At 45.1% G+C, this 22,530-nt stretch overlaps 1 protein-coding gene across 2 annotated transcripts in view; it reads left to right on the plus strand.

Annotated features, from left to right (window-relative positions):
- LOC128814176 (high mobility group protein HMGI-C-like) overlaps positions 1–22,530 on the plus strand; it is a 50,625-nt gene that overhangs the window by 26,283 nt on the left and 1,812 nt on the right. The window contains exons 2-6 of one of the 2 annotated variants that reach the window (XR_008439285.1): positions 318–485; positions 17,135–17,346; positions 17,907–18,023; positions 18,464–18,511; positions 20,253–20,343. Coding sequence is in view for 1 of the 2 variants with exons in the window: in XM_053989776.1 (XP_053845751.1) it covers positions 17,257–17,346; positions 17,907–18,023; positions 18,464–18,511; positions 20,253–20,343 (346 nt within the window). In the remaining variant the exon portion in view is untranslated. The remainder of the gene's footprint in view (positions 1–317; positions 486–17,134; positions 17,347–17,906; positions 18,024–18,463; positions 18,512–20,252; positions 20,344–22,530) is intronic. The other variant, XM_053989776.1, reaches the window with a different exon arrangement.

Raw genomic sequence — 22,530 nt, forward strand, 5'->3', positions numbered from 1 at the left:
GCACTTGGGCAAAGGCAGCAGCCTGTGGGAATGTCCTGGGCAGATGGCAAACTAAATTATAGTGCAGAGACCTGGGCCCAATCTCATTTGACACTACAGCTCCTCAAGTCTGTTCCTTTTCAAGCACAAGCTGTGTTGCTGAAATTGTCTTCATGCGACCTAGAGGTTTTACTGGGTTTTCAGTCAAGCTGAAATAAAATAAATACTCTAACTGCAGCCATCTTTTGGCACCCAAATTTGTAACACTCATGAGTATAACCAAAGAACAACATCTATTTTGAGGTGTGAGTTAAAACCTATTGTGCATCCTTCTGCAGGTGCCTTGCACTTGGTCTGTGCCATTCCCCTGCTTGTTCTGTGCAGCCCAAGAGTCTCATCCTGGAAGTCTTGGGGGGTGAAGTTAGGGCTTGGACCCCGAGCAGCTGTGTGCTCCTGGGAGGTCAGCAAGACTGAGGGTGCCACTCATGGCAGAGGAGTACAGTACAGTAAGACTTTTTATTTTTTAACCTTATTCTATCCCATTTATGAAATGTCTGCTTGAAGGTAACTGGCTGTGTTTGTACCATTGGACTGTGCTGCTGTCTGTCCTGATCATGGCTGTATCTGGGGGTGATGGAGGGGTGGGGAAGGCAAGTAAACTCTGTCTTGATCACAACCTCTGCCCCAACTGTCTTGGCACACCAGTTGAAGTGTGCACATCTTCCCATCTGCATTTTTCAGTGGAGTGACACCTCCTCTTTCAGCCCATAATAACATGAAGACTTAATAAATGCAACCTTTGACTTCTCCCTTTTCTTTCATCGAACATGTTACCTTTGTCCATGTGTATTATCACCTTGGTGTGCTGGCTGGCAAAGACCACACCAGGGTCCTACTGTCTGATGTGATCTGGATCAGGCTGTAAGGATTGAGGTGAATGGTAATGTGTCTGTTCCAAGATAACCACCCACTTACTAACATGCTTCATTTGGTCAGTGGCTGGACAATTAACTTATTTGGAGAAACACCTTTTGTGACTGCTGCTGCTCTGTGATGGGGGAGCACGAGGCCTGTTGTAGATCAGAACTGGGTAGATGCCATGTAGTTCCACTGTGTGGTCTTGAGTGCAGTGATCACTGTACCTCTTACATTTGTAGTGAGTCCCACCCTCCCACACAGGGCATGGTTTTGTGTAGGAAGATTGTGTGGGGTTTTATACCCAGCTCTCCCTAGGCTTCCTTTCATTCTGAGCTCCCACTGGCTGCTTGCTGAGGGTGTTGATAGCACCTTCTTGCTCCCCCACTTCGTCACAGAACATAAAATGCTGGCGAAACAGGTTTCTGATTTGGATCCAGAATCCAACATTTGAGCAGCCGTGAATGCTAACAGATTGCCAGGACTGGAAGGCTTCACCTGAGGTCTGGGGAACTCAAGTATGAAATAGCTGCATTGCCAAAGGCAGTGTGTAACATTGCTTTTAAAAATTTCTTGGCACCTGAAGTACGGCGAGTGGGTAAATGTAACATTAATCTTTAAAAAAGGATTTGGGAGAACCCAGGAAACCAAGAGCTTGGAAGCCTGGCATCTGTAGTACATAAACTAGTAAAAGCTGTAATAGACAAAAATATGTTTGACAATGAGATAAAGACAATCAGTTTGGGAAAAGTCAGTGTGGTTTATATGAAGGCAGGATGCTTGTCTTGCAAACCTCTTGGAGTTCTTTGTAAAGAATGTTGATAAAGAGTGAAAGAGCTGGTATTAGATTTCTGTAAGGGTTTTGACAAAGTTCAGAATAACTTAATGGGAACATGTACAGACCCTGCAAAGAAGAGACCATCCTGAGATGTACAAATAATTGGCAAAGAGATTGGAAACAAGGTGGGACAATGCAGGGAGTTTCACACATCAGTGCTGGGATTTCTAATGTTGAACCTATTCAGGAATGACCTGAAAACGGGGAGAGCAAGTCTTCAACCTAGCCTGTTAAAATAAAAACTTCCAAGGCAGCAAAGATGATGGTTAACAGTGAAGTATTGTTGAAAAATCCTGAAACTGAGCAGCTTGCCAGTGAAATGGTGGATGAAATTTCAAGTAAATAAATGTGAAATGAGGTATGCAGAGAAATAGGGATTGTTGTGCATCTAAAATCATGGGCTCGGAGTTGACAAAGATCTTTGGGTTGTGTCATATAACCTTGTGAAAGCATCAGGTCAAGCTTAAGAGAAAGGTAAATCAAATACTAGAAGCTAAGAGGTAAAAAAAAAGACTAAGCCAGGAAAACACTGTTGCACAGTTCTGGAGAGAGAGGTGGTGTTTGGTTTTAGTCTTGTTTTGGTTGGCTTGTTTGTTTTAGTTTTAGAAAGCCTGATGTGCTTTCACCTTGAACACAACACGTGGTTCTGCTTGCTGCATGCTGAAGGAGTATACTAGACATGGGAAAATTCCAGTAACAGCTTCTGTATAGGATTGAATGAGAAATTGTCCTCAGCTTGGAGGAGACATGTCTGAGAAGTGTAGCAAAGGTGGAAGAGCTGTTGACTGCCTTCCCCTGCACAAGAACAAGGAGTTTCCAAAGAAAGCCTTGGCTTGAGCCATCATGAGTGTTCTTACCTCTTTTGTTGTAGGGTTTTTGGTACATTGTTGTACAAAAATGCTGTACATTTTTCTCATGTACAGCAGAATCATCTCTCCGTAGGAATACTGCTTTCCTAACTGAATTTCTTTGCTGAAAAAGGAAGACAAAGCCCCCCTAGGTAAAATCTTGTGTGATAATTTATGCATTCATTATGCTGGCCCAGCCTCCAAATAGATGTTTGGCTGTGGAGGGAGTTTCCTCGCCCAGATGAATCACTCACTGGTATTTATGGCATACATGCATGATAATCTTTTTGATCTCTGTAGGCATCTGGGATTCTTCTGCTTGGGTAACTGGCAGCCAGCCTGGCTCATCACAACTGGCAGCTGCAAAGGTGGAGACTGGCTAGAAATAGCTGGAAATTGATAAGACCCTTTTGGAGACCTCTCTTCCTTTTGCTTGAAGGTGTTGCATGCTTGATTGCCACGTTTGCACCATTGCTTACAGACTGCCCTGTGTCATCTCTGTCCCCACGCATAGGGCCTTCCGTAAGAGCTGGGTGAGGGGGGGAAAGTGAGCACAGGGAGTTAGAAGGGGCAGGGCTCAATGTGGACTTCAGAGCACCTGCATAGTATTACTGGATGCTAAATATACTGAATTTGCTATCTGCAAATCCCCATCCATCTGTGGTTTAAAGAACCTGGGGAAAGTGTTGGGGTGGACAGTGTTTTATCACTAGCAGGCCAGTTCCCACCTACATTAGCACATGGCCCCATCTAAAGGTCACTTGGGAGGCTGAGCAGGACATTTTCCTGTCACGTAGGCTTCCTCTCTTTTATGTGCATCATTACAGACATAAGCTCTGCACCTTGCCTCTGTGCAAGGTGTGTGTAATGTTTAGGTCATAAAGATTAAGTCTTGCATTTGCCCCTGGACTTAAGGAGAAAAATCAGCCCTTATCAGAAAAGCCTGTATAAATAGCTCTTTCCCAACTCTTTTCTACTCTTCTGTTACTCCCCCTTACTCAGTCCTGTTTCTCTGACACAATCCTATCAGCATGCTATTATTGTCACCTTTAATCAATCCATGTGTGTCTAGCAGAGAGGTGTTTTGGTGGATATGCATCTGCTTAGGAGTCCTTGGGGCTTTTCCTCTAAGGAAGTTATGGAGAATAAATGGTCTGCCAGAGTTTAAAGTGGTGCTGCTGGAGTTATGGAAGAGAGAGTGGTGTGGAAGTACCCGAGATGTCAAAATGGTATTGTCAGAATGTTGAAGTGCAATTGAAGTGTGCAGAAAAAAGGTGGAAGGAAAAAAGATCCTAAGAATAGATTTTCCAGCAGATTTAAAATTAGATTTCCCTAGTGTTTGGTTTTTAACAGCTTGTAATCAGCTAATGCTTGTGCTGTCAAAGCAGGTGCTTGACCATCTCTGCGGGTTCCACGTTGTGTGTCTCAGTGACTGGAGGTTTCTGAAAGCCCTGCCTGCTCAGCAATGAGCATAAATGCTCGTGGGTATCTTGGTAATGGGGAAAAAACCTGCAGGTTTCCCTCTGGGAAATGTGTGGGCAGAGTGCCGCTGTGTGGTGACACGGAGCACGGCGTCCTTGGCACGGGGTGGGGGTTGAAAGAGCATTTCTTTGAAGTTGGTGGAAGGATGCCTGATTTCTTCCCAGGGTTTGGGTTGTACCTGATAAAGGAGCAGGAGCAGCACTCCAGGCTTTTATATTTTGTTTGACAAAGGTAAAGCAAAACGTGTTCTTTTCCAGTTGTGTGTTAATGCCATGCCTTTCCTCAAGAGACAGGGAGCTAAAGAGGTAAGAGTATAGATAATATGCCATGTTCTGAAATTTTGTCCAAACACTGTGTTATAAATTGTCTCGGCTGTAGACAACAAAAAATCAGGTACTTGGGGCTGTGCTTTCTTGTACCTGTGCCAGCAATGCCAGGGCTGTACTGTGATCATACCTCTATTAGATAGAGTGTGAATTCTGCACCCACAGTGCTTATACTGAGACTGAAGTTGTCTTAGTTGCTTTTCCTGGCATCCTCATAACTTGGTTGTTTGGCTTTACTAATAGGTCTCACACCTTAATTCTTGCTTCTCAGTGCTTTTTAGCTTATATATAAAGTCTGTGGATAATTTGCTTTGGGTTCTGCTCCAGGGAAGGGAAGGCTTCCTTCTGAAGTTGTTTATTGTAAGATTGAGTGGAAAAGAGAACAGCAGTAAGCAGCAGCCACCTTGCCAAGGGCATAGCCTGAAGGCTTTCCCTGTGCTATAAACCAGGCACTGGCTCTGCAGCTGAACCATCCATATGCTTAGTGGGTCTTTGCAGATATCATTCCAAAGCAGCCAGGCTTCATGAGCTCTTCAGCCTGATCATAAGAAATTTGGTAGAATTTAGAAGTTTATGTGAGCTTCCCCTTTCCACTGTCCCTTTCACTCTTGTAAGGAGGATTCAGCTACTGGTGTCTTGAAGCTGCACATGGGATACATGTTGTTAAATCAGGGAAGAGAGCATGGGGTGCACTACATTGCACCTTCACATACGTACACCCCCTTTATTTGTGTGCTGCTCTTCCCTTCTCTTGGAGGGAACCTAAGGGATGGGCCTGAACTGTCTCCCTCAGCAATACACATCTTCCTCCATATTCCATCAACCCCCAGTCTTTTAGTTTCCCATCTAGTCCTCCTTCATACCCAGCTATCTGCTGGTGGAAGGTTCATTTTGCGTTACAAAGGTCCTTCAAGGCCATCCCCAGGCCATCTTTCACAATGTCTCCACATGGCTTTATCGACCAAAGTGTGAGCTCTTTCTAATTCTAGCTGCACCTTTCTTGCCTGCAGCAAAGCTGTTCCCTCTTCACATTCTCAGTTGTCCCACCTTCCTTGTCTGCACATTGTCAGGAACAGTAACTGTCTGTTGCTATAAAGGTAGAAAAAGGTCACCCTTTTTACCAGCTGACAGTGCTTATGGCATTACTTTGGCAAGATTTATTCTTCCCATTGCAAGAATCAGATTCTATCACCTCCAGTAATTAATTGACAGAATTTGGGGTCTGAAATGGTGAAATATTTTTTAGCTTTCCCAGTATGAATCACAAGCTTTGTAGCCTGTAGAACTAGCTGGGTTCTAAAGCTTCAAGTAATACCCAACCAGTTCAGGAGATTTTGCAGCCATGGAGGACAAGTAAAAATTCATTCTGGCCCTTTAATTGATGATTCTGCATAAATATACTTAACTACAACTCAGTTAGAAATGTCATGTCACAGAAAAGAGGAGTTGCCAGACATACTTCATTTCTCAGGGAATTATTATCACCATCTATGCCAATCCTAGTGTTTGTGTGACCCATTTGTAGTTTCTCCATGGGAAGAGGCTCCACAAACTCATAACTTATACCAGTGCTTTGCTATCCTGACCATTAAGTCATTAGACTTCCCTCAGTGTTCAACTTAACTTTTGCATTTAAACTAACTCTTTATCCTATCCACATGTGTTATTACTTTCCTAGATGCTGCACTACTCTGTGTATTGGAAAGTCATTATCGTGTCCTTGGTGCTCTCCTATCTCAAGGTTTAACAGCCCATTTTCTCAATCTTTCTTCACAGGCCATGTTTTCTAAGCCTCTGATTTTTTGGAGGCCTTCCAGCAAGTCCACAACTTTCTCAAAGTGAGATTTTGTAACCCTATGTCATCCAGAGAGTTTGAATGAAAGAATTAAGAAGTATAGTATTGTGGGGCACACTTCCATTACAATGATAAACTAGAGCATGGCAAATCTATTTCTTATCTTGTGGAAATCACACCTCAGCCTAATCTCCAGTTAAAATATTCATTAATACAGTCTGAATAATAAGCACACATAGAACAATTACTATGAATCCAGCTTTCCTTACACTTAGGGAGATACAGGTTTGTGCACATGAGAGGTTCTGGCAAGATCAGGATAGCAGTGAATGAAGCTTTTTATACACACCTGTCTCTAACAGAAAGGGATTATACACAAATGAATCTACAGTTGCTGTTAGCCCACATATCTCACACTGTGCCCCAGTAACCGGTCTGGTTTCTGGAAGAGTGAAGATAAGGAATAGGAATACAGGCAGAGATGCACTGCATTGTGGTAAAATCTGAATGCTTCCTAAAGGAAACTAGTAAGTCTTGCAGGCATAACCTAGCCCTTGTGCAGGTCAAGTCTTGCTGCAAATACCTGAAATACCCTCTGGGAACATGAATGTCTTGGCAGGTCGCTCAAATCATGCTAATTTGACCCCATGCCATCTAAGGAATCCTTGTATTCTAGATTTGGCTGCTGCTGCTTTTCTGCTGACTGGTGTAGGTCATGCTTGTTCCTCCTTCATGGGACCTCCAAAAGGGACATTTCATCAGAAGGTGCAATTGAGACCAGGCTTCAGCTCTTGGCCAGGAGCTCCTCATCTCCATGGCAGGAGAGCTGCTCTTCTCCAGTGTGCTCTGGGACAGAAACAGGGTTGCACAGAGCAATGAAGAACTGGCCAAAGAGTGAAAAGAAACAGCAGTGTTTACTGGATGGAAGGGACAGCTTGTGAAATGAAAAAAATTATTCCATGTTCTCAAAGGACTCCTGTAGTGTGTGGGCATTAAACCACAGCAGTGGTTTAACAGGGCTCAAGGCTGCTCCTGAAGTGGGCACGCTGCTTTGGTGCCCCTCTTCCTAAAGGTACTAATATTTGGAGCTGAGGAGAGGGGTACAACAATGATTTTTTTGTTGTTGTTGTTTTTTAAGGCTTTAGAGTGTGGGACTTAAGGATTTCTGTCTGCTTAATTGTGCACAAAAATAGTTTGAGTCAACTTGATAACTGAGCAGGGGAAGCTGGGTGCTTTTCTGAGAAAAGTGTGATGGGAACCAGCACCTGCAGTCTGAAAACACAAACCAAACTGTAAATTAGGCACCCTGTTTAGAGGGATTAGCCACTGGAACGCCTGTCCAAGGGTACGGTGCTTTCTCCATCCCACGAGACCTCATTCTTTGCAACTCTCTGAAAGGTGGTGGTAGCCAGCTTGGGGTCAGGCTCTCCTCCCAGATAACCAGTGGTAGGATAAGAGGAAATGGCCTCAAGCTGTGCCAGGGGAGGTTGAGGTTGGACATCAGCAAGAATTTCTTCACAGAAAGGGTTGTCAGGCATTGAAAGGCACAGAAAGGGTTGTCAGGCATCTTTCTCTCCTGCCTTCACTCTGCTGGGGCTGAGCCCAGGGAGGTGCTGGAGTCACCATGTTCAAGAAACAACTGGATATGGCACTTGGTGCCATGGTTCAGTTGACATGGAGGCATTTGTTCAAATGTTGGATTTCATGTTCTTGGAGGTATTTTCAAATCTTAATGATTCTGTGATTGTCTTCCAGAACACGTTTTATGGGACTGATGGTTTTGTCAAGTGTGAGATTTTTGGGCTCAGTTCAAGAATAATGATGAAATGTCAGTCATTTATATACAGAATGATCAAATCATTTCTCTTAGCCTTAAATACTTAAGAAATGATGAAGTGTAGATATTAAAGACACTATTCTCCAATATGTGCCCAATAAAGATTAAATAGGACACCATGTTCCAATTTTGTATCTGACATTTCCTAACCGGAAGTTTAATTTCTGGAATATTAATAATGTTCTTTAGCACCTAAGGACTGTCAACCATCTCTGGTTTAGTGTTGTAGACTCAAGTTTCATACTGACTTGCCGGGAGGTATTTGTACAAAATGAAGATTTCTTCATTTTGTACCAAATGTAACAATTCAAGTTCTGACTCAGTCATGATTACACTATGTTCATACAGCATGCTTGCAGCTTTGTCTCTAGTGATATTTGAAAAAAAAATGTTTTAAAAGTCATTTAAAAATGGAAAAAGTTTGCATATTTTCATATGGAACAGTAGTGCATATGCAGGAGGATAGTTGATAAATTATCTATCTATATATATATGCATTTAAATTAACAGATAATAATTTTCAGGTACTTGATTTCATACACTATTTAATGATTTTTGGATTAGACATCATTGCAGGGGTGATCAAAGGGCTCTGTTAGCATTTCATGTTGATTTTGCTTTGTTAGTGGTTTGGAGCTCTAAACAAAATCTTGAGCCACTTTGCCTAAGACATTAAATTACATGGTGGGAAATGAATATTTTCCCAAAGGAAATATTGTCTAAATAAGCCAGATGTTACCTGGTTTGTTATCCCCACTGTACATGTGGGAAATGGAGTACAGAGAAAAGGCGCCATTCCTGAGGTCACAGGGAAAACATGTGGCAGCCCCAGGGACTGGACACATTTCTAGAGCCCCTGTGAACAGCTTTAACCAGAAGATCATGCCCTGTTTATAAGGTCAAGATCAGTATTGTTCCAGACTGCAGTAAATTATTTAAGTGCCATATTTAGATTTAGAGAAGTTACTGAGGAGCTCAAATGATGCAAACCTTTTATATGGATGGCTCTGAGGAAAAAAACTTGTCTTCAGTTTATTCAGTGGTACTGTCACTGTAAGCAATTTACTACTTGACATAAAGAAAAGCCTCAGATTTTGTCTCTGAGATGCTGCAGTGGGTTTTGTGCAGGTACAGATTGAAGTATTTTAAGTCTATGGTTTTGCTAATGGTGATGTTCCAAAAAAAACCCAGTATAGGTGTCTCAAATATGTCAAGGCAGTCGTGAAAAGTCTGCGTTTTTCTTGGCAAAATACTTTTGGGGTCTTTTGTGAGATCTAATGGTTGTTCACATAATTAATACAAAATACCTGACTTAGGGCTATGCAACGTCTCCTTTCTAAATATGTTTATGCTTAACTGAGCTCAGCTTCCCATTTTTATTTGTGGCTTAAAGTAAATGCCCTGAGCACATTTTGCACTCAGATTAATAACCACTTTATCATCACAAGCCTTCCTGGAGCTGCCCATTTAGGGGTTTTGGTTTGGTTTCTTTCATAAAGCAGGGTCAGCATGGTTCTGTCTAGCATTTGTAAAGAGGGAAGTACATTAATGATTTGTCCCCTTTTACTCAGATCATTCATTTCACTTTTGGAAAGTGACCTTATTTTCAGTAATCAGGCCAGTACGTAGAAGCTGGCTGTTGTAAGTGGTCTGGTTGGGGATTTTTCTAGGTGTTGGTTGTTGTGTTCAGTGTGTGATTCCAGGCGTGTCAAGGGGAGCTGGGTTTCACTTGCAGTCACTGCTCAGGGCTGCCATCTCCGGAGATCTCCGGCAGCGCTCGCGCTGTTTCCATATCACAAACTGGGAGCGCAACCCACGGTGCTGGGCTCGCTGTGAGGCTCCTGAGATGAGTGTGTGCAGAGACCTGGGTTAGCTGCCTCTCACCACTGCAGGGGGCTCCCAGCTGCTGGGTACCTCTCTTTCTCTCCTGCCTTCACTCTGCTGGGGCTGAGTCAAGCGGTGCTGCCCAACTTCTCAACAGGTAAATCTTGTTCCTTTCTTACCGCGTCATCTGAAATGCGTATGCAGAGCTCATCTGCAAGATGATGGGGTTTATTAAGGTGTGGGGATTAATTAATTGCAGGTTGGTAATTGGGAAAAGCTACTTTCAAGCAGTATAAGGTACAGAACTTGCTGCCTCGTACATCCCTGTGCCAGGTGCCACAATGCCAGTCCTCGTCAGGAAGTGCAGAGGGCCATTTCCTGGCTTTGCACAAGTGGACAGTGTTTTGCAGATGTCAGTAGTTGAGCTATACAAGATATTCTGTAGAGGAAAAAGGCTTGATGTTATCTCGAATCAAATAACTGTGATTTTTAAATTCTTAGTAAACACAGATTTCTCCTTTTCCTGTTATTTTCCTGTAAATACTGTTGGGTTTTTCTCCACCAATTTAACTCTGCGGTGCTTGGGGTGCTTGCTTTTTTGATGAAAGTGTCTGGACAGAGACTTTATTATCAGAAAGAGTCCTTTAGCTAGCATTTAGGTCTTTGGACAAATGCCCTGAGGGAGAATTCTGACAGGCTCATAATGTGTAGTGCTAGGGAGTCTACAATACACACAGGAGTCTCACTGATCTGGCTTGATCATTTTGGGAGAAGTGCTGGAAATGTCCTGAATAGGAATGATAGGTATTTCAGACCCCAGGCCTCAAGACTTTGGGATCCTGGGTCTGGTACAAGGGTTTCCTTGGACAGAGACAATGAGCTGAGCCGTGTCCCCTGCCTGCTGGGGTTGGGAGTGGGTGGGAAGTGCTGTGTGGATCTGGGGAACACAGCTCCCACTCAAATGCTCTGTGCCAGGTTCCCAGGGCAGGGAACTCCAGCTGACAGCTTTAGGCCAAACTGGTCCCACGAGCCTTCAGCTTCCTGGGGAAAGATGGTGAGGGTGTGTTCTGCTGCTCAGCAGGATGTGGCTAATCCTGAGCTGTATTTCTTCAGTTGCCACCGCCTCTCCTTTGTGTTCCTGAACACGACATGGGGGGAGCTGCTGGTTCATTCCTCTAATGATGCCTTGCTCTGTTCTCTGCTGCTGGGGGCTCTTAGTGTCACTCTGCAAAAAAGGAATTACTTAATCCTCAATCCTTCCACCCCAGGTTGAGGGAAGTGTTAATACTTCAGTGCTATTCCATAACCTTATAGAGAGAGAATGTGAAGCGCAGAAAGATGACATGACTTGCCAAGTTCAGAGTTAGGAAGAGATTCCAGATCTCTCTTCCTTTCTTGGTATCCTTTCTCTTCCTTGTTCTTGGTATCCCCACAGTGCTTTTCCATGGCTCCCTGGGATGATTAACTGCCTCCTTGGTTTGCCTGCTCTGACCATAGGAAGCCTGGGGCTTTGATAGGGCTTAAAAGCTGATGATGCTGAGGTAGGATTGAGGTTGAACCTTTGCTGTGGAATTCTGTGGTAACCTTCAGGGAAAGTCCTGTGCAAGTGGACACGAACAGGACCTCAGCACAGCCAGGACTGTATGTGTGGCTTGAGTCATTGCACAGGCAAGTGCAAAGCCTCACTTTTCTGAGGAAGAGCTGGGAATACTTTAGGCTAACTACAGCAGAACCATGGTGGTATTTCTATGACTAGTAGGGATATGGATTAAGGTGAACATGGTGCCTCTCAGAGCAATGACTGGCTTAGGTATCTGGACAAAGAGAAGCTGACAGACAGTGCATCAAGCAAGGCTCATTCAAGAGAGCTCTTGCAGTGCCTAGATGTTGTGCTGATGCTGGGCACTTAGGAGTTGGGAAAGAGGAAACAGAGCCTGTTCATGTTCTCATCATTGCTTGAAACTCAGTAATCATCAGCCCTTTTCCCATGTAACTGTGTATGTCACTAATGTTTAAAAAAAAAAAAAAAAAGGCTCTTGGCCTTGTTTTCTGGTAGGTAGGTCATTAGTCCATAAGCTCCTGTCCCAGCCTTGCCTCCTTTGCTGGCTGTGTCAGAGCAGCCCCAGGCAGGATGGCCTTTGCCTGCCTCGCTCAGGCTCTTTGCCCCCAGCCCCATCTGGAGGGTGGCTCAACAGTCAGGGAGCTGCACACCAGTTTGTGGATGGAAAGCTGAGACACACAAGGGCACTTTGATTTGGTGCCACAGAGCAGTCGATAACAAAGTTGGAAATGTAGCTCTATTGAGCTACAGAGACTCTCATTCAGACCTTGAGCAAGTCTCTAGAGCTAATGTGATGTGTGGAAGCCCTTATGGGTCCTGTGTTTTTTGTCCTCTGTAAACTTAAATAGTTTCTGTCTTCTGAGCTGGGTATTTTATCAGTCAGGATATGCTAGAGGTGGTGGAATAGCTTGCTTGTCGAATCATTTTGGAAGCCAATGCTATTAACGTTACACAAGAACCGATTTTCCCCAGTGAAGTGTTGCTTAGCCTATGCTTCTCAGATTCATGTGAAGTTAGTCAGGCTGTCCTCACTGAAAATAGTTTTGAGAGTAAGCATCTTTATCAGTGTTGAGATCAGATTGGAAAGGGTGTAAATGACAACCAAAATGATCAGGAGATACGATAGCATCCAAGAAACAAACGTGCTGGTTTATTCAGCCAGGCAAGATGAGGGAGATGTGTAATCTGGTGGAGTTTAAAAATGGAGGAGAGAGAAATGTTGCTGCTGAAGGACTTGGTGATGCAAGAACAGGTGACAATAAATTGTTCATTAAAAAAAACCAAACAGGCAAGGAACTAGGAGACTTTTAAGCATGAGATCAAAGAAGCTTTAGATTTAGCCACTCAAAGTAGTCAGGGAAATCACCTAGAGAGGTTAGTTATGATTTTGAGAAATTATTTATGAGATGGTGGCAGTTACCTTCTGTTCCCACAAACTTGATTTAGTAGCTCATAAGTTCCTCTTTTTACAGAAAAGTCTGGCAGAAAAGGCACATTTGCCAGAGTGTTACTGCCACTGTACTTTCCCAAGGGAGCTGTTCCAGTGCTTGGCTATCCTGCTTTTCTGGTAGAACTGTCCATGGGGAACCAAAATGAGCTGTGTTATATCTTGATCTACTGCGAGATCTGAAAAGATGTGAGCATTTGATTTCTCGGAAGGTGAAAGTAATTTCTCGTAATACGAGCGCAGATTGTTATTGCTGCAGTTATTGGAATGAGAGTTCTCTCCCTGCCTGGCTCTTCTTTAGATGTCTTGACTAACAAAGTCTTTTATCTTCCTCTGCTTGATGCAGGGCTTGGGCCATGTTTTTCCCTCTGTCTTTTACCAGAAGGGGTAAAGAGTGACCACGTTGGTGCCAGTGAAGCTCCCCTGGCTTTGCTGTCACACATGACAGCAGCACAATGGTGCTGTGCTGCTAAGTGGGCGTTGTGCTTGGGAGATACTTTTTCATGTTATTATAGAGACAGCGATGGAGTTAAGGCTATAATGCAGGGTCTCTTATAATAATAACACTCCTGTTATGCTTTGTAAAAGGCTTTGCAAGCTTTTATTTTGTAAGTGAGCACTGCAGCCAGAGCAGTGTTTCTGGCAGTGAATCACACACATGGTTTGGGAGGTTCAGTGTGATGTCTCAAGCATCCCTGTGCCATACTGTGTCTGTCCCAAGGACACAGCCTAAAATGTTACCTCACTGAGGAAACAAAACAGGGAGGGGTTCTGCCCTTTAATTTATCTGCCCAAGTCAGCAGCCTCATCCCCAAGGCTTCCTCTGTAGTCTATGGAAAGGGAAAAGTCCCTCAAGAATACTGTTCAATACTCTGTTAGGCTACGACTGCATTGCCCCCAGGAGGAGCTTTCCTGAGAATTTGTGACATGAGAAAATCTGGCTTTGTACAATTTAGGACTTAAATCAGGCAAATTGCTATGACTGTGAGGATTCCCTGCCCTCTGCCAGGTGCCTGGGAATGCATTTGGGACATGAGACTTTCTTTTAGGTGACATTTCTGCAACACAGAGGTCTCAATACTGCCAAAACCATGCAAAGATTCTGTATATGGCTGACATGAAGGTGATCTAAGGCCCACAAACATTTCAATAGGTTTTTCATATCTTGTGCCCTTGTAGACACAGTGTAGGCCTGGGCTTTAGCCCTGCTGGCTCCAATCCCAGCAGGGAATGCAGTGACCCTGGAAGGTATACTTGGCTTTTGGTGTACAGTGTGACTCAGAATTGGTTTGGCGGTTTATATGTATACATGGAAAGTTGTTGAGAAATTTGAAATAAAGTGGCAGTGGGTGTTTTTCCTTTGTCTGCATCTTACTTGAGTCATGTAAAGCTGACAAAAGCCCTAAGGGAAGATGCTTGTATCATTTTGGTTGTGTGTTTTTCTTCTCACACCAGGCTTTGAGAAGGATATGCCTTTGGTGGGTGATGAAAGGTGGAAGAGAGATGTACAAATCAACTGCTATATCCTGGCAGTCTCTGGCATTTGTCTTCTGCAGTCCTGACCAGATGTGTTAAAGGCATTGTAGAGTGTATTTGTTTAGCAAGGTTTAGCAAAAAATCTTTGTGCAAGAGCTGGCTTTCTTTACATCTGGGGAAAAATGAATTCTGTGCACTGTGGTTGCTCCCACTTGAATAATGACATGCAAAATTTGGATTCCATGCAGGTGTCAGTTACAGTGAACTCTTGAGAGAGGTTGTGTCAGTAAGAGTGATGGCTTCAGTGTCTGTCACGACTGCACACATTGTGTTAGGATATAGAGTGAAGGTTGGAAGTTCCCTTGCTGCATGTCAGTGACACTGTCAGCTTCTGCATGTCCAGCCTTTAGTGACCAAGCAGGAAATGCAAGCTGAGACTGAAAAATAGAATGATGATGTTGAATTCCACCCTCCTCTCAGCACAGCCTCCTCAGATAAGGAGATGTGATCTCTGCTCGGGGATCTAGCTTGGACAGAACTTTCACACTTGTCCATTCCTGTGGCCATATCTGTTCCCTTTCCACTGGCAGCTGAGGGAAGGCTCAGGCTCTAGAGGCTTCAAGCCACCTTTGCAGCACACTGGGCTCATCCAGGAGCAGATGTGTGTGACATGAGCTGGGCTTAGCTTAGACCTGCCTTTGGGAAGAGGCACTAGGGCTTCTCTCCTCCGAGGGCAGTCCAGAGCCTCAATGACCCCCTCCTGCCTCAGCCAACTCCAGATGCTGGCACCAGCTGGTTTGAGCCCCAGTTCTGTCCAGAAAATGCAGGTTTAAGGAACTGTACCTGGCCAGAGGGTAGAATATTTGTTGTCGTCCTCAGTTAAGGTCCTCTCATCTTTGGAACTTGAACATCTGATCAGACTACAAAGCCATGTCTGTAAAAGCACAGCTCTTCTCTGAAAGAGACTGCAAGTGTTTCATGCTTGTCTCTCAGGGACTTGGTGGTAACTGTGCGTGGCTTGCAAGTAGAAAAAACTTTTTTTTTTCTCCTCTAACTGCCTCTCCTCCAGATGCAGCCTGAACTCGGAGACCTGAGCTGTAGTCTTTCCATCGCCCTCTCATCAGAGGGTTTGATAGAAAAGCTGAGTGTGCAGCAGCACCTGTGAGCTGGGGCCCAACCATGTGCACAAAGGGGCATCCAGTGAGTTTTCTCCGTAGGGCTGCTCATGCATGAACTGGAACTGAGCCCAGCTGCTGCCCTCCAGCATTATTTTGAACAAAAAAGTCACACTCTTCTACATGGTGCAGCTGTGCCCTTACTTAGTACTGCCTTTATTGCCTCAGGTAGAGCCTGCTGGAGGGACCTGGCGACTCAGCAGTGCTCAAGGCCAATGGGGCAAAGAGCTCTTCATGCTTGCTGTTATCTTTCATTTAGCAGGTGGAAAAGAAGAAGTAAAACAGGTAAAGTGAAGAGTTGCAAAAAAAAAATTCTCAGGTGATGGTTTAGCAGAGAAGGTAGAAATGCATGATTCATCTAGATACTCCTGCTTTCCTAAGCAACAATAAATGATGTTGCTTTCCTAACTGCACTATTCGCAGCTGTGTATTTTGTGATAAGAACTACTGACAAAAGAGGATTCAGCCAGCACTGCTGGCCTCTGTCCAGCTGAGCTCAGCCTCCTCATCCCCTCCCATCTTCTTGAGCCCTCCCTTGTGTGCAAGAAGGAAAGGAAGGCCAAGATCTGGAGGTGCTATAAGTGGACTGAGCTCAGATCCTTGGCTAGGTTTTGGCTCTGCACGCAAGCAAAACTTCAGTGACCCCCACCTCTCCTAATGTGCCTGGGATTCAGGTTTCTGCTGAGGTTCTGGTCAAGGTCTCCCTTCTTCCTGCTTTGGGATGTGAGGGTGTCCAGGCTTGCAGTCAGACATCCACCTTCTCTGGCAGACATGCCAGAGGAGAAACCTCAAGCAGAAGCAGGGAAAGTCACTGGTTTCCTATGTACTCCCAACAGCTCATGATCTTGGTTATTTCTTAGAGCAAACAATTTGGATCAGGGCTCACTCCAAGCAGAGCAGGCACTAAGCAGAGCTTGGGATCAGGGAGGAGGCTGACAAGCCTGCCGACTCAAACTTCCAGCAGACAAGCTAGTGCTCAAGAGCCTAGCAAAACCCTAGGTCTAGGGGCTTGTGTTGTCCTGTAGAAAACAGTGAGCCTCATGTAGGACCAAGGGATGAGTGCACTGATTGGGGTCAGGCCATCTCTCCAGACAGTGCCTGTTCGATCAGTGATTAAGAACAAACTCTCGAGGGGTGGCTCCAGAGCCAGACTTCTTAGAGTTTGTACCCTGGGACTTGCTCTCTCAAGCATCCTCTTGTAAGGATGCTCCTCTGTTAGCTGTAGATTTTAGTCTCAGTATTAGCTTTGGTATTTGACAGTATAGGAGCTCCAAAGGAAGTTTTGCCCTTGACTGTTACATTTATAACTCACCACCACCACTTTATCTCCCACTTCCTTCCTTTTTGGAGGAAGCCTCCAAAGAGTGGAGTTTAGAGAGCTGCAGACATAATCTTTTTTGATTCAGATTAAACAGGGAAAGGTACATGCAGGTACCAGCATAGTCCATGCCTGGAGCAAGTCAGGTCCTTTGGACAAAAGCCTCAGAAAGCTGAGGAATAAGCCAGGTAAAAGAATGGTTCTAGAATATTTATAAAGCACAGTTATGCTCCCAGATGTCTGCTGGGTCCTGAACTCTTGCAGCTGATGAGAACAATAGCAAGCTGCCATGCCTGATTCTTTCTCATTTCAGCCTTGCAGGTAGAGGAGAATCCATAACAAGATAAAGCAAAAAAAGAGGAGACAAGTTTTCTTTCCCAGTCTAGGAAAAATAACCTGTTGGATTATAATCTGCAAACAGTGGAGAGTACCAGCATGAGCAACGAAGGGTCTGAGAATCCCATCTCATCCACACTGACCCAGGGCCTGAAGAGAAAGAGGGGGAGACCAAAGAAGCAGCCACAGGTGAGAGAACACCATCCCAAGAAGATGCCTGAGGATGCCATGGCAGTAGCTGGATGGGATCTGCAGGCAGCCCTGGGAAGCTGCTTGCTAACAAGGGCAAGGGAAGGAGAGGTGTTCTGGGGTAAATGCTGGGGCTACCCAGGATCTGCACCCTGGGAAATCTCAGCTCCTGGCCTCAGAGGCACCTCTGATGTGACAGGCAGTGACAGCTCAGCCAGGACATGTGTGTGAGGGGCTGACCAGGTCTCTGTTCTAGCCTGGAGACTTTTCACATGTCATCACCCTCTGTTTCTGCACCAGTAATTGGATAGGCAGGCAAGGCCCCTTGGCCAGAGTTCTTGGAACTTACTCATGTTCCTAGCCCAAAAGACAGACAAAGAGGTAGGAGTATTGCTGATCATCTTCTAATGCACTTCACATCTGGAAAAGCACAGACAACCAACTCTTTAGGAGTCTGGGTGCTCTAAGTGGGATAAGACAGTCCAAGACCAGTCAGAATGAGAGAATGTAAATTGTTTCAGAGATTGTCCTGCTTAAATGTTTTTCTCCTTTTATCCCAGGAGGATGGTGGAAACACAGCTGATATCCCACAGGATGCTGTGGGACCACAGCCAGTGAAGAAACCACGAGGAAGGCCAAAAGGAAGCAAGAAAATGACTGTTCTAACTGGGGGAACGGTGAGAGGAAATGGCTTATGCTCATTTATAGGGGAGAGAAGCACTGCCAGAGGGCTCAGCAGGGATGTTTCTCTTAGCTTAAAGATAGTGAAAGTTGCCCCTAATTCAGCTCAGCTTTAATTGCCACCGTTGCACAAATCAGTTATTGTGGTTTTAGTCCTTACTCACCTCCCAGCCTTCCTGTGTTGCCACTGCCTGTTCAGCAGTTTCCTCCCAGTGTTTCTCCTCCACCACTGCCAAATAATCACCACCAGTGCAGTCAGGCAGGTGTTTCCTCCTCAACTGTCTTCTATCCCCAACTTTTGCTTTTTCTGCTACCTGTGAGACAAGACCTTTAATACAAAGGTCACCTTGGCCATGTTCAGTGGTTCGGTCACAATGCCCAGCAAATCTGAGAGCTGATAATATTTCCCCCCCCACCCCCTTTGTTTTCAATAAAGGCAGAACCTTCTGCTGGGAAGAGGCGAAGAGGGAGGCCCCGCAAGTGGGTGAGTACAGTGTTCAGTCCTTTCCCTCTTCTCCAGTCACAGATCCTGGAGAACTTGCAGCTGTGCTTGCCCTTCTCAGACTCTGTGTCTGCCACAACATTCTTTGAGCCTTGGTAGCCTGGAAATAATTAGGGAAACTCTGACTGCCTTCCTGATGGCCTCCAAGATTCAGCTACTGAAGAATGCTGAGAGCCCAGGGGAGATGCTGTACTTAAGACATACCAGACTTCCACGCTTTCTCAGGCTTGGAATGTCAGACAAGAGATTCCATCCTTTCTTAGAGAGAGGGGTTGTCTTCCCAGGAGACTTGAAAGACTGAAGTGATTGCTTAGCATGTCAGTTTGTCTCAAAAGAAGAAACTTAAAATTAAGCTAAAAGAGAAATTTGATGAATGGAGAAACTTTTAAGTCCTGCCAGCAGAAGACTCTTATGCAACAAACAAAGGATTAGTAGAATCAGTAGCTAAGAAGAAAACATTTCAGGTGTAAAAACAAGACAAAATCTTTTAATCAAGATGGATATTCAGTCCTATGAACTACTAATGGTATCTTACCTGTCATTAGGAGTGATTTAAAACCCCCACAACAGCCACAAGCCATTATTTAGTGTGCATCACAAAAATTGCCAGATCCAAACCCAAGCTGTGCACTTGCTGCAGGATTCCATAGGTTTGTTGTGCAGATGTGGTGGCACAGAAGTGCTCAGGAGACAAAGGAACACTTCTGGTTCAGCAGAACCAGAGGGACAGAGCAGCCTGTGAGGGCCATGCGGAAGGCCTGGAGGGAAACGTTCACCAGCAAGTAAGTGCCAGGATATGGGAGAGAACAGAAGCCTTTTCTAGTGTGACAGTGACCTTGCATGCAGATATTTCCTGGATAGTGGGAAACAGTTTGCAAACCCTGTGCAGAACATGCCAGACAAGGGAACTGTTGCATAAATCTGTTCCTTCTCTGCAGTCCAGGTGAGAAGGTAACAGTCTAGTTCAGCACACTGCTCTTGCTCAAAGCCCATTGCTTTCCCTAAGCCCATTTATATTATGTCATTTAAATGCACTGATTAGGGAAGCCTGTGTTACCAGTGCTTAAAGCAACCGGGTGTGCAAACTGGGATCCTCAAGCTCTATGGAAAATCATAAGAGGCACAAGTGGGCGTGTCTTACAGAACAAAACCTTACCCATGAGTTCTGCTGGTGTCATTTGTGGACTGACAAATCTCAAAGACAAGCAGGAGTTTTTAACATTTCAAAATGTGACATTTTAACTTTGGTTAGTGAAGGATTCTGATGTTTCAGTTCAGAATTAAACAGCTGAAGAATGTTTGGGGGACAAAACCAAAGCAGAAGAAAAAGAACAGTCATTTTGGTTTTAACTGTCAATAGACAAAATGTTTAGCTGGTCAAGACACGGACAGAACTTGAAATATAGAAAATATTCTTGATGAAAAAAAATCTCCTCAGCTGCATAATGGGCAGTGTTTTTCAAAGTGTTGGGCTGTGTCTCATAAGGCTGATACTGGGATGGTTTATTATGGATTCAAACAACTATTCAGATTGTGTGTGGACACTACATGCCCTGGTATATGCTCTTGCTGAATGTAGGAGTTGGTGGCAAATGGATGTGCTTTCAGGGCTGCACAGTCTTGTTTAAGTAATAATCCACCTACTTTGCGTATTTGCAATTTTGTCTTTCAATACTAATTTTGCATGGGGGAGCTTGTTTATTTTTGGTGTTTTTCTTTGTAGCCTCAAGCAGTGGTCCAAGAAGGAGAGTCTCAGGGAGAAAATCCTCTGGAAAGCAGTGATTTGAATTTGAACTCAGCACCAGCCACACAAGGTTTGAAATTAGATAATCATAATTACATGAGACTAAACAGTGGAGCCACGCTCTGGCAAACCATGCACTTATCCACAAAGCTCTAGCACTGGCTGTAGTCTTCCTGGTAAACCCTATGAAGAGAGGAGCATTTGGAAGGCTTCCAGGCACATTCCTTCCCTCTAATTCAGTTGTGACTACTTCAGCAGAAGTGGAGGTAGAAAAAAAGGAAGGAAAGAAAATCTGTCTCTTTCCAAGAAGTCCCACATTTGAGGTTCTGGTCACTGGTACAGGTGCAGCTCAGTGAAATTGTCTGGCTGGTGTGTAAAAAGTGAAAATTGTCTATTGTTAATGTCTTGCCTTACTTGAAAAACTTTATGAATAGAAGATCCCTTGGTATTTGGGACATTTTAGTACTGTGGATTAACTCCAGAATGCTTCTTGGATGGTCTTCCTCTCTCCTTCCTGGCTTGTACTCTGAGGCAGAGCTCTCCGGCAGTGGCTGGCACTGGCAGAGGTGCCTCAGCAGCACAGACAATGATGGCACTGGCCAGTTTCTATGGAAGGCTCCAATTTATCTAAGGCTCTCTGAGATGAGATGCCAGATAACTGTTACTGCTGTTGTAGGAATGCACAGATGCATCATCCAGAGCCCCAGCTTCACCTGAACTTTGCAAAAATACAAATCTGAGTCTATACCATTCAGGACTGTTTCTGAGGTAGATTCCAGCAAACTTTGTGTGCATCTATGTCCTACCTTCAGTGGGCCTCGTAGGAAGCTCTTCATGAAATGTTTTCCCTGGGGGGAGAAGGGGCCAGCAGCTCAGGGGAGGCAGATGTTGCCTGGTTTGCCATGTGGCAGCACAGCCGCTCCCTCCTGCCAATGGTGAGCGAAGCGACACTGGGCAGCCCAGCCCAGCCCCGGGTTCTTAGAAAGTCCCTGGAAATGCCACATGATTAAATGCCAGAGGAGTTAACCTCAGTTGCTCAATTCAGTTTCCTCTGGGGCTCCTGCTCCCGTATCACTTCCTGCCACGGAGCTGTGCGCTGACATCAGCAGAGCCGCAGGCTCACAGGGGATGAGCTCACCTCCGGCCCGGCCCGGCCGCCTCTGGTACAGTTAAACATCGCCCCAAACCACAGCCAGCGCGGGTCCTTTCTTCTTCCTTTCAGTTTGAGTGGGGCCCGCGGCAGTGGCAGGAGGAATCCGTTTCCCTGCTGTCGCAGTGGGGTGGCAGCAGATGTGACAGGACAGCGGATGCTGCGGTTGCTGGGAGAGGGCCGTGCAGAACATGATAGTGCGGCCCCAGCCGCTGTGCTCGCCCCGCGCCGGGCATGGAGCGGGGACTTCTGCTCTTGGGGAACGTCTGCACTTCTGTGACAACAAAAAACGGCCAGGAAATCAGTGGGGATCAGAATGTACAGCATGAAACCAGGAAATCCTCTGGAAAAGGTCTTAAGTTATTTGCTCAGGAGCTTGAGATGGAGTGGTAATCCTGGTTTAAAACTTCTGACTGGAAAGGGGAAGCATGCTGTTCTGGCATATTGGAAGCTGTAGGTCCTGGGGCTTGTCTGCAAGCACAGTGCAGCTGTAGCAGCTTGCAGACAGGTAGCTTCTGGATTAACCCATTCTATGGGTCTGGTTTAACTGGGGTATTATATGCCTGCAAGTTTTTGAGCTACTCAGTGCAGGGGCTGCTCTGAAACTTGTTAGCAGGAGTCTGTGATCGCATAATGATCTGCTATAGACATAGCCAGAGCTTTGGCCATTGAAGGCTTTGGTGGTTTTTTTTTTTTTTTCCCCTTCCAGGTGAGGATTTTTGAGGTGCTGCACCAGGGAGGGGATGGGAAAGTACACGTGCTTGCCCATCCTGCAGGTTGTACACTGCACAACTCTGAGTGGGAAAGAGATCTGCCCTGGGCTTTGTGTCTGCAGCATTCAGATGAATTGGTGAAATAAGCACTGACTCTGTCTCTCAGTCTGTTAAGGAGAATATCAAGATACACAGCAAGAGCTGCATTAGAAATATGCAAGATTTGCGAGCCTCCAGTGGGGCAGAGGGCTGCTTTAATGCCAGCTGTTTTTTTTCCCATGGCCTTTGCCTGGGGATCTAGCTCTGCTTTTCCCAAGGCACTGGTTATGGGGGGCTCCAGGTTATCCAAGAGAAGGCAGGAGTTTGTTAATGGATCAGGCTCACTTGTGTTGCT

The sequence above is a fragment of the Vidua macroura genome, chromosome 13 (genome assembly GCF_024509145.1).
Source record: "Vidua macroura isolate BioBank_ID:100142 chromosome 13, ASM2450914v1, whole genome shotgun sequence".
Lineage (NCBI taxonomy): Eukaryota > Metazoa > Chordata > Aves > Passeriformes > Viduidae > Vidua > Vidua macroura.